The sequence below is a fragment of the Festucalex cinctus genome, chromosome 12 (genome assembly GCF_051991245.1).
Source record: "Festucalex cinctus isolate MCC-2025b chromosome 12, RoL_Fcin_1.0, whole genome shotgun sequence".
Taxonomy (NCBI): Eukaryota; Metazoa; Chordata; class Actinopteri; order Syngnathiformes; family Syngnathidae; genus Festucalex; species Festucalex cinctus.
Window position 1 is genome coordinate 17,113,263 of NC_135422.1, and position 14,413 is coordinate 17,127,675.

The following is a 14,413-nucleotide window of genomic DNA, read 5'->3' on the forward strand; positions in this document are numbered from 1 at the left end:
CACCTCCTCCCGTTCGGCCGACGTGCAGCCCAGCAGCATGTAGAGCAGCACATGAGGCAGCAGGTAAATGGTCACCTTGTAGTCGTACTTGATGATGAAACTGCAGCACATGAACACTCGGCTGGCCAAATTGTGCCGCACCTGAAACCCCGCACACCCACAAAAAAAATGAAACCAATAATTATTTAGTAGAACTAAAATATAATTACATGATATAGTTTAATCATTCATTTTTTTTACTATAAAAAATATATGTATATTTTTTTTTAATCTTACCAGTCTAGCACAACCATATTGTAATAATTGTATGGCATCATTCTTTAATTTTAATTCAATTATTCCCATCATTACTCGTACACTACATAAACAATACTGTATACAGGAATTTTATTGAGCCTCATTTTGTAGTCATTTTCATATAGTTGTCATATGGTGATCCACAGGGTTCAATTCTGGGGCCTCTACTATTTTCATTGTATCCGCTCACCCCTTTGTTGTATCTTAAGAAAACAGCGCTCTATAAATACAGAGTTGAGTGATTGGAGTCAGCATCCTAATTGGATGATTTGCAATGCCAAATTGAGCAATTCCAGTCCAGCACAACTAGCTAACGAGCAAAGCTGAATTTGAAAACAATGATTTTATTTTTCAATGAAGGGTTCGGTAAATGGTGCATAGAAACTGGCGGTGTTCAGTACCTCCAACAAGGTTAAGAACCACTGCTCTATCACACCTGGATTTAAGGGCTATGAGAAACTCCAACGATGAACTAGACTAAGTGCAATTTCTGGAGAAATTGCGTGGGAATGCTGAAAGCTAAATGTTAAGATTTGAATACATATGGAATGCTTTTAATGTCGCATTGAAAATGAATGGGGAAAAGTTATTAAACATTTAAAATCACTAAGTAATGTGGAATCAGACGATATATACCCCGGGATGCAGAATTTTTGAAGCTAGTTGAAATTTTAACAGTGTAAATTGGAAGTATTATGTGGGAGTTGTTAGGCGGCAAAACAGTGTGGAGAATAAAAATCACAATAACATTCAGCATTCCCACAATTAGCAGAGTGCAAATCTTTAACTTATTCAAAGCCAAAAACTGATTAACACGTTTTTTTTGTTTTTTTTATGCAAGCGCATACAGAAGGCTTTGATGCAGCTTCTGACATGAAGAGGTCACTTAAAGCAATGGTATTTATTACAAAAAAACGACCAGCAGGTGGCAACAGCATATAAGAAATCAGCCAGGGCCATGTTGCAACAAGATCTTTTTGTCAAGTGTTTTCACCAGGAATGTGAATACTAATGAAACTTAGCTATATCCTAATGCTAATTGCTGCAAAATGGAAACAGATACTTTTTTTTCCGGATGAAAGAAGAGACTCTAATCTTTCTTTTGGTAGGTTCCATGTTTTTATAGCAATCGAACACAATATTCTGTGGGCCTTGCAAAATCAGTCAAAATCCAACCCAAGGGGGTTGCTTCAGTGAAAATGGCTGCCAGTGAATGAGTTAACAGCAACAAAAGAACCACAGACTTCTGGTGATTAGCAAATCAACATTTTTAACGAGTTTCTCACTTTGCTGATGAGATAGGCGGCCCACGTGGCAGCCCAGTCGGAGAATTTGCCGCCCCGGTTGCTGAGGTATATGGGCTTCTTCAATTCGGACCAGTTGGTCTCCTTCTGGCTGCTCTTGTACCTGCAACGTAGGTGACACTTGATGAGGAAGGAGGAGCTCCTCCGTCCAATATTTGTGTATACTTTCATCAGAATTATTAGCTCATATTTCTGTTATGTATTTCTCATATATCTTTGGATATCCATCTATTCTCATGAGAATCGCAAGTGAGCGAGCCTATCCCAGCTGACTTTGGATAAGAGCCAGCCAATCACAGGACACATGTAGACAAACAAGCATTCACGCCAACGAACCTAACATGTCATACAAATTATTTTTACATACATCCAATAAAGACGATTGAGATTCTGTCGTACCTGCTGCTGAGGTGAGGCTCCAGGATTTCCTGGACGTGCTCCGGGAATCTCCTCCACAGTCGGCGTCCGGGCGAATCCAGCCGACCCTCGCGGCACTCGAAGATGGCGAGCAGCTCCTTCGGTAAAAGATTCACATCACATGAATTTAAAACAACAAACATAATTGGACATTACGCACACACAAATTCACACTCATATTTATTTGAGTTTTTATTAGTTTTAGTTTTCCTTTTGTATTTTTTTTAATATATGGAGTATTTTTTACCAGTGCAATAATAATAATTTAAAAAAGATCACTAAGTATAGCGTCATACTTTTGAAAATTATTTTATTTAAATTTTAATTGTTCTAAATGTTTTTAATATATGGAGTATTTGTCCAGTGCAATAATTATAATAATTTAAAAAAGATCAATAAGTATTGTGTAATAATGTAAACTAGAATTCTCAAACTGTTTGATCTCAATACGGAAGTGTATTGCATTGACTTAAAAAAAAAAAAAAAAAATCCTGTTTTTCTGACTAATTTTTGGGGGGAGCGTTGTTTTTTGTGTTTTTTTTTTTTATTTCTGTTTTTCTGTATATTTTTTCCAGTTTTTCTGTCATTAAAAAAACAAAAACAAAAACAAAAACATCCATCCATCCATTTTCTTGACCACTTATAAACCTATTCCAAAAAACAGGAACAAAAACAGAAAAACAGGAGGAAAAATTACTCAGAAAACATTAAAATATATTCAGAAAAACGGGGGGTTGGATTATTAAAAAAAAAAAAAAAAAAAACAGGAAAAAAATTTGATCTGGTGCTTTGTTTTTTTAATTTGTTAATTTGTTTTTCTGTTGTTGTTTTTTTTAAATACATTTTTCTCCTGTTTTTCTGAATAATTTTTACCCTGTTTTTCTGAATTTTTTTATGACAGAAAAAAACTATTCAGTAAAACAGAAAAAAAATGTGAAAAACAGAAGAAAAAAAACACACAAAAAAAACAAAGGTCCCCCCAAAAATTGTCAGAAAAACATTCCCCCCCCCCCCCCCCCCCAAGTATACGCTTCCGTAGATCGCCAATACAGAAATATGTGAATTTAAAATGAAGCCCGAAAGCTCAAAGACAAAAACGAAGGACGTCTTGCAATATTTATATCTAGCTTTAGTTAGTTTTATAAACGTTTCTCATGTTCATTTTATTAACAAAAAGTTGATATTTGATTTGATATACCGGTAGTATTGCAATTTTTATGTTATTGTGTGACATGGACATACCTGGATGGCGTAAGCAGCAGAATCCTGCGCTCGGACGTTGTCGGCGTAAGCCAGAAAAGCTCGGGTCAGTTCGGTCAGCAGTTCATAAGCAAAGTTGGGGTCATCCACGCCGCGCTGATTGAAACACAAAAGCAAAATTAAAATACCAGGAGAGATCAATGGGACGTTGCAGATTGATCTTTTTTACATATAGGTAACTCTCCAAGTAATCATCAAGTATGAGCACAGAAATTCAGCCAAAATGGCCGCCTCAAACCCAAACGACCAACTTGCTGTTCAATCGAGCGTGAATCTCAAGCATGGGGCCATGAAACATTTTCGTGCCGACTGTTGGTGCAAATAAAAGCATCCCCCCCCCCGACATACCACAAAGGTGTTGCGGTCACCGTGGATGTGCGACGGCGACAGGTCAAGGCGTCCCGGGTCCACGGCGCCCAGCTCGCCGAGACACTCGCCACACAAGAGTCGGGCTTCCGGCGACGATTCCTGGCAACCCTTGAGGAGCACCGAAACCAAACTGGAAAATACCGGCTCCACGGACTCACTGGCGCACACTTGCCTCGAGAGCCGCTCCTGTGATCCCCCCCAAAAAGCCAAACAAGGTTGTAGCGCTGTACCTGTATTCATGAACCACAATAATGCATAGCTAACGCTAAGAAGAGCGGCTGTTGCGAGTCAGCACATCGGCCATTTTCTGGCACCATAAATGGATCTGACGGATGCATATAGCTTGTTAAGGAATATTGACCAACTCTGCTGGATTTGTAAAGTGGGCAAGAAGAGATAAAAAGGGAAGTCAATCCAAAAAATTGTTTTTGATATTGATATTGAAATATGTTCTATGCAGCCCCAGTGGTCTAAAGACTTTGACTTAGACTTAGATATAATATTGGCTTAGTGGAATATGAGTTAAGCAGCAAAATCCAGCCATTTTTATCCATCTCAGGGGGCGGCCATTTTGCCACTTGCTGTCAACTGAAGATGACATCAATGTTGCGCAGGGCTCAGGCAACAACCAATCACAGCTCACCTGTTTTCTGAAGCTGAGCTGTGATAAATACAAAAGAATTACTCCAAATATTACACAATATAGAAAAAAAGTTAGGTAATAAAAAAATACACTAATTTGTAAATTATGACTACAAAATAAAAAAAAATGTTTTTTTTTTTTTAAAGAGCAAATTATTTCAGTAAATAAATACAAAAAATAGGGAAAATATAATAATAATTACAACAATACAAAAATAAATAGTACAAAAATACACAAATGAGGGAAAATGCACATTATTAGATGGAAAAATATACAAATATTAGAAAAATATTTTAGAAAAAAACAACATTAAAGGACAACAACAAAACTATAAGAAAATTATACGAGGAAAATAATAGAAATAATTTTTTTAACAAGACCAAACACGCAAACATTGGAAAAACAAAACAAAATATGAATTGATAAATTCACAAATATAAAAATTGTAATTATTTTATATTAAAAAAAATTAGTGGAATAATACAAAATATTAAAAATATTAGATAGAATGAAGTATAACATGGAAAAATTAAAACAAAAAATACTCAAATATTGGAAAAATTGTAATTGTTTTTTTTAAAGTAAAATACAAAAATATAGCATATAATAAAGGAAAAATGTTAGAAAGATTTAACTAGAAGAATTTAAGATGGAAAGCATAATTTTCAATCTTCAAGGTGCCACTGCGTTATTACTTATTGAATTAAGCCATTAAAAGTGCGTTTCCTGTGTTTGAGGCGCTGACCAGCGTGATGGCTCTATATAATATAAAATGTAAATTCTATTAAAAAAAATTAAAAAAAAAAAAAAAAAAAAAAAAAAAAAAACAATCACAGCTCACCTGTTTTCTGAAGCTGAGTTGTGATTGGTTGTTGCCTGAGACCTCAGAGAAACTGTGATGTCATTTTCAGTTGACAGCAAGTGGCAAAATGGCCGCCCCCGAGATAGATAAAAACGGCTGGATTTTGCTCCATAACTCATATTCCACAAATGCAGTATTAATCAGAATGTCATGTTTGGACGAGTGAGGTCACATATAACACATTATTGTCAAGAAATGTTTAAGGTTGACTTTCCACTATAAGCGAGCACATGTCGTGTTTTCACCTGGTTGCTGCGCATCATATCTCTGAGGCTGGTCAGTGCATGGATGCGGACGTCGACGTTCTCGTGCTGAACGGCTCTCATGGACAGCTGCAACGCCGAAGCCAGGTCGCTGTTGCTGGCCGCCAACTAAGGAAATAAATATGCAGTGCGTTTTAGTTTTGGTCTGCTGGTGTACAGTTGCAAGAAAAAGTATGTGAAGCCTTTGGAAGTCCTGGATTTCTGCCTAAAATGGTCATAAACAGTGTGTTTACATTCATAACCGCAAAAAATACATTTATTTCATCTTTTTTTTAACTTAAATTTGAATCTTATTTATAGTTTTCCTTTTGTTTTTTGTTTTGTCTTTTTTTTTAAAGACAGAACTACACTTTTCAATTTTCCTATTATATTGTCCACTTGAGGTCTCTATCCGTACATTCTACTGTAGTACTGTGACTTGTGCAGCCTTTGTGTAAACTCGGGGTGTCAGAAAATTAAAATTTTTAATCGCAATTAATCGCATGAATTCAAAAGGAAACTCAGGATTAATCGCAAATTATATGTCTGTTATAAATGTACAATAAAATATTTTTGTATTAAAAACGTATTTATACATTTTTGGGTTTGAATGAGTTAAGAGCTATTTAATCTTTAACATGAAGTAACATGAAATTATGCACATTTTTAAAATTGTAAAATACAACTTGACCCCAGTCTCCACAAATATCCATCCATCCATTTTCTTGACCGCTTATTCCTCACAAGGGTCGCGGGGGCTGCTGGCGCCTATCTCAGCTGGCTCTGGGCAGTAGGCGGGGGACACCCTGGACTGGTTGCCAACCAATCGCAGGGCACACAGAGACGAACAACCATCCACACTCACACGCACACCTAGGGACAATTCGGAGCGCCCAATTAACCTGCCATGCATGTCTTTGGAATGTGGGAGGAGACCGGAGTACCCGGAGAAGACCCACGCGGGCACGGGGAGAACATGCAAACTCCACCCAGGAAGGTCCGAGCCTGGACTCGAACCGGACTCCACAAATATATGCATTATTAAAATTATTATTGCTAATTTTTGACATGGACAATGTCTGCTGCATTGCGATTGGAATTTCCCAAGTACAGGCTTTCCAAGTAAGGGCCGGTCATAAATCACACGTTTAAAAAAAAAAAAAAAAAAAAAAAAAAAAAAAAAAAATAGTGGTGTTAAAGGAATTATTATTTTTTTTACTCAAAATTAATGCACTAATTTTGATACCCCTAGTGTATATACGGTGGCTTTTTATAGGTGGGGCATGGTATGGTGAGTGACGTGGGTGTCAGCGAATGAGTGTAGAATTGGCTTGCTGCTAAGTGTTTCATAGCCAGTATTTCATCATGCCAACTACATGTCAACAATATACACCTTTTTACCATCCATCCATCCATCCATCCATCCAGTTATTCCAACTAGCACCGTCAAAAGCACCTTTTTGTAGTTCTGCAGCACAGTGTGGATGTCTTTGAGCTCGGGATGGTCCGGCAGGAAGTAAATCTCATGGAGGTAGTCGTTGACTTCTTCCCTGTGGCGTGAAATAAAATAACACTTGATCCATGTGAGTTACAGTAATGGCACCTAATGGCTAACCTGTTGTCCAGCATGAGGAAGCGGATGATGGCGGCGGTCTCTTTGGGCTGAAGGGGGATGAGCGGCAGGAGCGCCACAATCACATGACTCAACAGGGGCCCCAGATGCACCGGCTCCACACTTCTCACGAAACATTCCCACGTCCTGCGGGCAAAGAGCAAACCGTCCAAAAAAGATATGGCAGAGTCTGCATTTCAATGCAATTTAGAACTTGTGTGTCAAAGAAGAGCTATTAAGAGTGAATAAGGTCCGGCACTGACTGGCAGCAGAGCACAGGAAAGTCTTCCCGGTAGCGGAGGCCCGTGCGCAGGGTGGTCATCATCTTCACACGCACCAAACTGATGTGTTTGCAGCCCATCAGCCGCATCAGAGCCATCACGCTGGTCAGCGCCTCAAACACAGGAGACACACAAGTAATAACACACCTTGAAGATTGAAAATGATGCTTTCCATCATAAATTCTTCTAGTTAGATCTTCCTAACATTTTTCCTTTGTTATATATTATATACACTATTTTTATTTTTGTATTTTACTTTAAAAAAAAACAATTACAATTTTCCCAATATTTGAGCATTTTTTGTTTTAATTTTTTCCATATTATACTTCGTTCTAATATTTTTGTATGTTTCACTAATATTTTGTATTATTCTACTAATATTTTGTTTTTTATAAAATAATTTACATTTTTATATTAGTGAATTTATCAGTTCATATTTTTTGTTTTTCCAATGTTTGTATATTTTGTCTTGTTAAAGAAATTATTTCTATTATTTTCTTCATATTTTATTAGTTTAGTCATTTGTTATATATATACTATATTTATTATTTTTGTATTTTACTTTAAAAAAACAATTATAATTTTCACAATATCTGAGTATTTTTTATTTTACCATATTATACTTTATTCGATCTAATATTTTTTTATGTTTATCTAAAATTTTGCATTTTTACTAATATTTTGTTTTCATAAAATTATTTATTTTTAACATTTTTATATTTGTGAATTTATCAGTTCATATTTTGTTTTGTTTTACCAAAGTTTGTGTATTTTGTTTTTATTTTCTTCATATAATTTTATTAGTTTTGTCGTCCTGTTTTTTTCAAACATTTTTTCTAATATTTGTATATTTTTCCAGCTAATAACATGCATTTTCCCTCATATTTGTGTATTTTTGTACTATTTTTTTTGTATTTATTTCCTGAAATAATTTGATCTTAAAAAAATTAATAATATTTCTCAATTTTTAAAATATATATTTACATTTTTCTATGTTATAATATAAATGCGTATATATGTGTCTTGGGTTTGTCTCCCCCCCTGCCCATTTTTTTTAATACTTTTTTTTTTTTTTAAATCTAATACATTTGAAACATTTACTTTAATACATATTTTTATTGAAACAATCATCCACTGACAGTCATGCATTTGCCCATCTAGTATTTGACCATTTCTTTTTCAAAGTTGAGCTCACCATCTTCTTCCTGTCCTTCTCTCCCGCGCTGGAGCTGAGCAACTGCATGTTGAAGAAGGCAAGGATTCCCAGCAGCTTTGGCTGCAGGTAGTCCACCTACGCGCGTTGAGTGAATCAATGATATCATACGATAATAAAATCATTTCAAACCACATTTTTGTTACCATCTGCTCCGGGGTTGTGATGTCGCGGGGTCCCTGGTAGGGGTCGTCGGTGGACGCAAAGGAGGCCAGGATGGAAAGGCCGTTGAAAACCTGCTGGTAGTGCTCGCCCAAGCGCAGCAGCAGCTCGTTATGAAGGCCTTGGAAGTCTTGGCGCAGAAGTGAGCCCAGTTCGATCTCAGTCTCGCTCTGAGCACACAAATCAAGTTGCTAAGGATCTCATCTACTACAGAGAGGAAGGGAAAAAAACACTTTACAACTATTACCATTTATTTTTCAATGTATACTCCCCCTTTTTTTTTTTGTTTAATCTACGAAATTATTTTAGCAGCTTGACTCTACCTAACTGCCGAACTAGGTTGGCATGGCGTGGTTTCCTACCTGCAGGTAGAGGAAGGCCCTCTCCAGCTCCTCCTTGGTGCAGGAGCAGACCAGGTGGCTGAAGATGTACTTGAAGTTGTTGATCAGGATCTCCCGCCGGTTGGCCTTCAGCTCATTGGCCAGTGTGCGGATGAGGGCGGACCCCGTGGCGCTGGATTTGGCCGCCAAGTAGGGCAAGAGCACCTGCAGCGTCCGCTGAATATCCCGTAGTATGAGCGAAACATCTTTGAATAATATTCACTATTTATTCGCACTTCATCAAACAACACGTTTTCTTTCAACTGCGCTGAAAATGTACGCCTCACAGATGTCACGTCTGCTCTGCATCCGACATCTACCGGGAAACATGATGCTATCAGTTCTAGGGATGTAACGATAAAGGCAATATCGTGATATCGTGATATTGAAACTGCCACAATATCGTCGTCATCATGTTCACAATATTTAAAAGGAACATATTTGTTAAAAAACCCTCTAGTGGCTAGTTTTAATAGTGCAATTTAATTTTCATTAGGGATGTTTTGGCCTTCTATGTTTAAAATCTATGCTAATTGTCAGATGAAGGGGAACCTAATTTGCTTGTGAAGCAAATGTGTTCTTCTATTAGCAAGTAAGTGCCTCAATATTGTTGTTAGAGATTGTAGATGGTTTATATGCAAAATATTGTGCTTTTTTTAGTATTTTTTTTTTTTTTTTTAACAATATCCATTTTAAATATCGCCACCCTCCCCCCACAATATCGTGATAATTATCGTATCGTGACCTTCATATCGTGATAAACATCAGTTCTAGCAAATGTAATTACAGCTAGCAAGGTTTTTTTTTGGGCATTTATTTAGGTTGTTATAGTTATCTTTATTTTTTTTTTTTTACTTTTTCCAATTTTATTTTGTGCAGATTTTTATTTTTTTTTTTAGTCACAAGTATTTAATTTTCTCAAGATATTTTAAAATAAATTTATAATTTTATTTAGGTTGTCATATTTGTCTTTTTTTTTTTTTACCATTTTCCAATATTTTATTTTTTCTCAATTTTGTGCATGTTCCCCATTTTATCTAATTTCTGTGAATAAATATAGATATTTTTATGATTTTTTAATTGTATTTATTATTCTATTTAGGTTGACATATTTGTCCCTTTTTAAACTATTTTCCAATATTTTAATTTTGTTTGTCAATTTTGTGCATTTTTCCAATTTAATATTTATTTTTCTCTCATTTTTGTGCATATATTTTTGTATGATTTTCTAATATTTGTTCTATAACTTTTTGTGTATTTTTCCATCATTTTCCCCTAATGTTTCTTCATTTTTTTCCCCCCAGCATTTTTGCGTATTTTGTGTAGTTTCCACATCAAATACAATACTTGTTAATATATTTATTTTTTTGCCCATCATTATGCACGCATGCAATTTCAAAGTCTTTACTACTGGATCCAGTTGCTGCAAGATGAGACGTGGCATCTGTAAAGCTGACGTTTACCACCAAAGTGGCGCTTATATGCAGTTGTGTGACGGCGAGTGCGTACAGAGAGGAAGCGGTGGAGGTCCGGGAAGTCGAACGCGTGCGCGATCTGCGCCAGGATGTCAAGCGCCAGTTCCCTCTGACGTGCCGACTCGCTGCTCTGGTGCGGCGTGCCGCGCAGGGCCGACAAGTGACGCGAGTGCAGCGACTCCACCAGGAACTAAAACAAAACACGCGTACATACTTAGTATCATGTGATATTAACTCATTCACTGCCTTTGACAAGTATACTTGTCAATTGTATTTTTTAGAGCGGTGCTAAATGGGGGCGAATCTGAGCATGCTCCACTGTAAATATCAAACTTGGAAACAACTTTACTGATGCCCAACCACCGGTAGATGACATCATTGCCCCATTTGATAGGAAATAAACACAGTTTCAGAGTCCATGGGAGAAATGGCTGTATTTTGGCAAACCTACATTTTTCTGCTGTCAATTATAAAAGAACGGGACGGGACAAAAAGTAGGGAGTCTATTCTGTTATTTGGTAGATTCGGTTTATATATAATTATTGAATGTAATATCACGTGAGTATTGGAAATGTAAAAATTTTCTATAATGACTGGCAGTGAATGAGTTAAGACAATATAGTAACGGTGGGTCACAAAACTTGACATTGTTGATTATATCTCCTTTTGGGTCCACCCGCATATAACTTTCACCTTCCCTGCTCGTTTACCTGACAAATGGGGTTCTTGTGCTGACTGAAGAGCGTTTGCAGCTCGATTCCTTTGGTGGCCGCCAGCGCTCGGATCTGAGTGTAGGCGCACACCGACACGGCCGACGACTTGGAAAGCAAACAGTGGAGTAGATGCAGCAGGGAGAAGGACACCAAACTGCCCTGAGAGGCTCTGAAGCAGGGAGAGCAGAAGGTACAATGGGAAAAAAAAAATCTACAATGAACATAATGAACATGCCAAGGTGCTGCCACGGCTTGGGGGATGCTGGCAGGGGCTGTGCTCCCCTCTTTGGTGGCGGTCCTTATGCATGCTAGATGCATCACACCAGCACATACTCAAATTCAAACAGAATTCGCTTCTCCCTCCCACTGCTCGTTGAATCAGTGGATGCTGGTGTCTGTCGACCTCACTCTGCTTCATCTATCCTTCCCTCCTTCCTCTCTTTAGTTTTTCCTCTGGTCTCTTGAGATCTCCTTAATCTGTTGGAATTTAGAGGTTTCTGGGGTTGGTGTAAGATTCTGGTTTTGTAACTATGTGGGTGGCAGGTGGTCTTTATTTGGTGCTGGATTTCACTTTAAATTCATCTTTCTTTCTTTAACCTTTCCTCTGGTCTCCTGACCTTCTGAACTTCATGACTCTGGCGAGAGACTGAAGTATACGGTTAAGGTGAAGGGTAATGGGATTTTAATTGGTTTTAGGTGAACTAATGAGTACAAATTCACACGCACACACTCAAATGCACATACACAAGCACACAAATGCGCACATATGCAAAAAAAAGAAAGAGAGCAATGATGATAAGATGTTGAATCGGTAAGACTGCCGAATGAACAATTCTGAGCTCTTTCTTAGGAAATAATAATAATAATAATAATAATAATAATAATAAATAAATAAAATCACCTTCTAAAACTTTTGGATCCATGTGCCACCTTCAACATGTCATCAGAGTGGCAGTGGAAAAAAAAGGGGGTTGTATTTGTTTATTGTCTTTCTCAAATGTTTTAATTTAGCAACACCCATCAATAAATTGACAGATTTGGCACAAGCTCTCTGCGCCGTAAGCATCTATACCTGCCGATCTCTCCGGTGGTGAGGATGAGAGTGTGACGCAGGTCATCGTCGTTGTTGACTTTGGCGTTGTTGAAGGCCTCTTTGAGACGAACAGTCAGCAGCTGGGAACACAAAGACACACATGCATACACATTTTCCTCAAAGAAGGCAACATCCGGCATTCCAAGCACTCACCTCGCTCACAGGGCTGCTGTCAGGGGCGGGGTCCCTTAGCAGGAAGCGCACCGATTGGCTGAAGCCCATTCTGACGCCCAGGTCTGAATCCTCTATCAGGCTGATGAGAGCGGAGAGAAGCTCCTGGGAATCATCGCTGCCGTCAGCCAGATGGACGTGTTGGCAGAGGTGTGGCAACGCTTGCAGGAATGCTGTCGGGGAATCAAAACATACTCAACGGGTTGGAAAAGGATTGGCATCATTTTGTTACAGACTTTTTCCAAAATGAACTGAATTCCTTTTTTTCTCCCACTCAAAATTCTATACGCAGCGGCCTTTAACGTCAACATGACAAAAGTGTTTAAAATAGTGACCAAAAATTGTGAAAAAGTGAAGCGGTATTTCCTGATGCACTGAATGGATTGGCTCAAAATTGTACACACAAGCCAGAATGACAATGCGAAAAAAAAAAAAAAAAAGTTTGGGAAATTTTTGCTAATTTGTTAAAAAAAAAAAAAAAAAAAAAAACAGTTCCACATTTAATTCAGGTTAATTCCAAAACTGATTAAATGAAATTCCTTTCTCAAAATTGGATGCACAACCCAAATTGAAAATCTGAAAAAAATAAATGTAGATGTTTTTTTTCTAATTCCTTCAAAATAAAAGAAAACATGAATTTGTGTTACAGCATTTTTGCAAAAATTTTATTTTATATATTTATTTTATTTTTTTCTCAAAATGTATGAAATGTAATTTCTTTCTGAAATTTTGATATACTGTACAATTAAAACACCCTGCAATGAAAAGGAGATCGATTTATTTTTTACTGTTTTCCAATTCATTCTTTTTTTAAATATTTGTCGTCATTTTTTTAAATATTATTTTTAAATATCCAAATGGAAAACTCTGTTTGGAATAAGGCAGTGATATAAACTATGGACAAAATTAAGTCCTGTTAATATGTATTAAGTATTCACATCGCTTCATGTGTTTTACATTATTTGTTTAATTTTTCAAAATAATTCTGCAAAAATTAAAAAATATATATATATTTTATTATGGAGCATGTTGTGTGTAGAATCTTGAAGAACAAGAGGAATGCAATCAATGTAGGAATATATCTGTAACATAGCAAAACGTGAATACTTCCCAGGCTGTATATGATAAAGATTTTTGGGAACAATACCTATTTTGACGCTACTTGGCGCCTGCAGTCCAAGCAGAGGCAGGAAAGGTTTGACAAAGGACGCCGTCAGGGATGGGGGTGCGACGCTGGGGTGTTCGGCTGCCAGGCAGAGGCCGAGGCACATGAGCTCTTCCGGACGATCGTCGTCGGCGTCGTCGCTGAGTCGCGAGAGCCCCGACTGAATGCAGCTAAGATGGCCCACGAGCCTGGCCAGCTCCCTTAGGACATTCTCGGAACCGTCCGCCAGCCTGGGACTGCGGATTGGCACACAAAAGATGTGTACTGTATACTTTTACCTACATACGTACGATACATTTTAAATAAATCATGCCAGCGAAGTTAAAATGGATACATTGGCGTCCATAATCGTCAATGGCAGTGAATGAGATAAAAGCTTGTTTTATTGTCAGTTACATTTACAACAAAACTACTGCTCCCAAAATGTGAAATTTATTTCTTTATTTATTTATTTTTTGAGAAAAATCTAATCAAAAATCAATATTTGATGTGTGGCTGGTTGTTGTTGTTGTTTTTTTGGGACACAAGAAATACACAAAACAAAAGCTCTAAAAATAATACTAAAAACAATAAATAAATTCTAAAATATATTTAAATTAATGTATTTATTTATTTATGTTTATTTTTAAGTCTTTACAACATTTTTTTTTCAATATTGGACACAAGAAATACACAAAACAAAAATGATAAAAAATAATACTAAAAACAAATAAAATACTAAACTAAATAAAGTACATGTACTTTAAAAAAAAAA

The 14,413-nt window shown here is 36.9% G+C and overlaps 1 protein-coding gene across 2 annotated transcripts in view; it reads right to left on the bottom strand.

Annotated features, from left to right (window-relative positions):
- atr (ATR checkpoint kinase) overlaps positions 1–14,413 on the bottom strand; it is a 42,320-nt gene that overhangs the window by 18,671 nt on the left and 9,236 nt on the right. For both annotated transcript variants that reach the window (XM_077540036.1, XM_077540034.1), the window contains exons 11-27: positions 13,642–13,895; positions 12,477–12,667; positions 12,303–12,403; positions 11,228–11,399; positions 10,552–10,707; positions 9,025–9,219; positions 8,647–8,832; positions 8,483–8,578; positions 7,270–7,400; positions 7,010–7,153; positions 6,851–6,944; positions 5,398–5,523; positions 3,627–3,833; positions 3,261–3,374; positions 2,001–2,116; positions 1,584–1,704; positions 4–141 (exon numbers count right to left, since the gene is read on the bottom strand). In XM_077540036.1, coding sequence (XP_077396162.1) covers positions 4–141; positions 1,584–1,704; positions 2,001–2,116; positions 3,261–3,374; positions 3,627–3,833; positions 5,398–5,523; positions 6,851–6,944; positions 7,010–7,153; positions 7,270–7,400; positions 8,483–8,578; positions 8,647–8,832; positions 9,025–9,219; positions 10,552–10,707; positions 11,228–11,399; positions 12,303–12,403; positions 12,477–12,667; positions 13,642–13,895 — 2,542 coding nt within the window. The remainder of the gene's footprint in view (positions 1–3; positions 142–1,583; positions 1,705–2,000; positions 2,117–3,260; positions 3,375–3,626; positions 3,834–5,397; positions 5,524–6,850; positions 6,945–7,009; positions 7,154–7,269; positions 7,401–8,482; positions 8,579–8,646; positions 8,833–9,024; positions 9,220–10,551; positions 10,708–11,227; positions 11,400–12,302; positions 12,404–12,476; positions 12,668–13,641; positions 13,896–14,413) is intronic.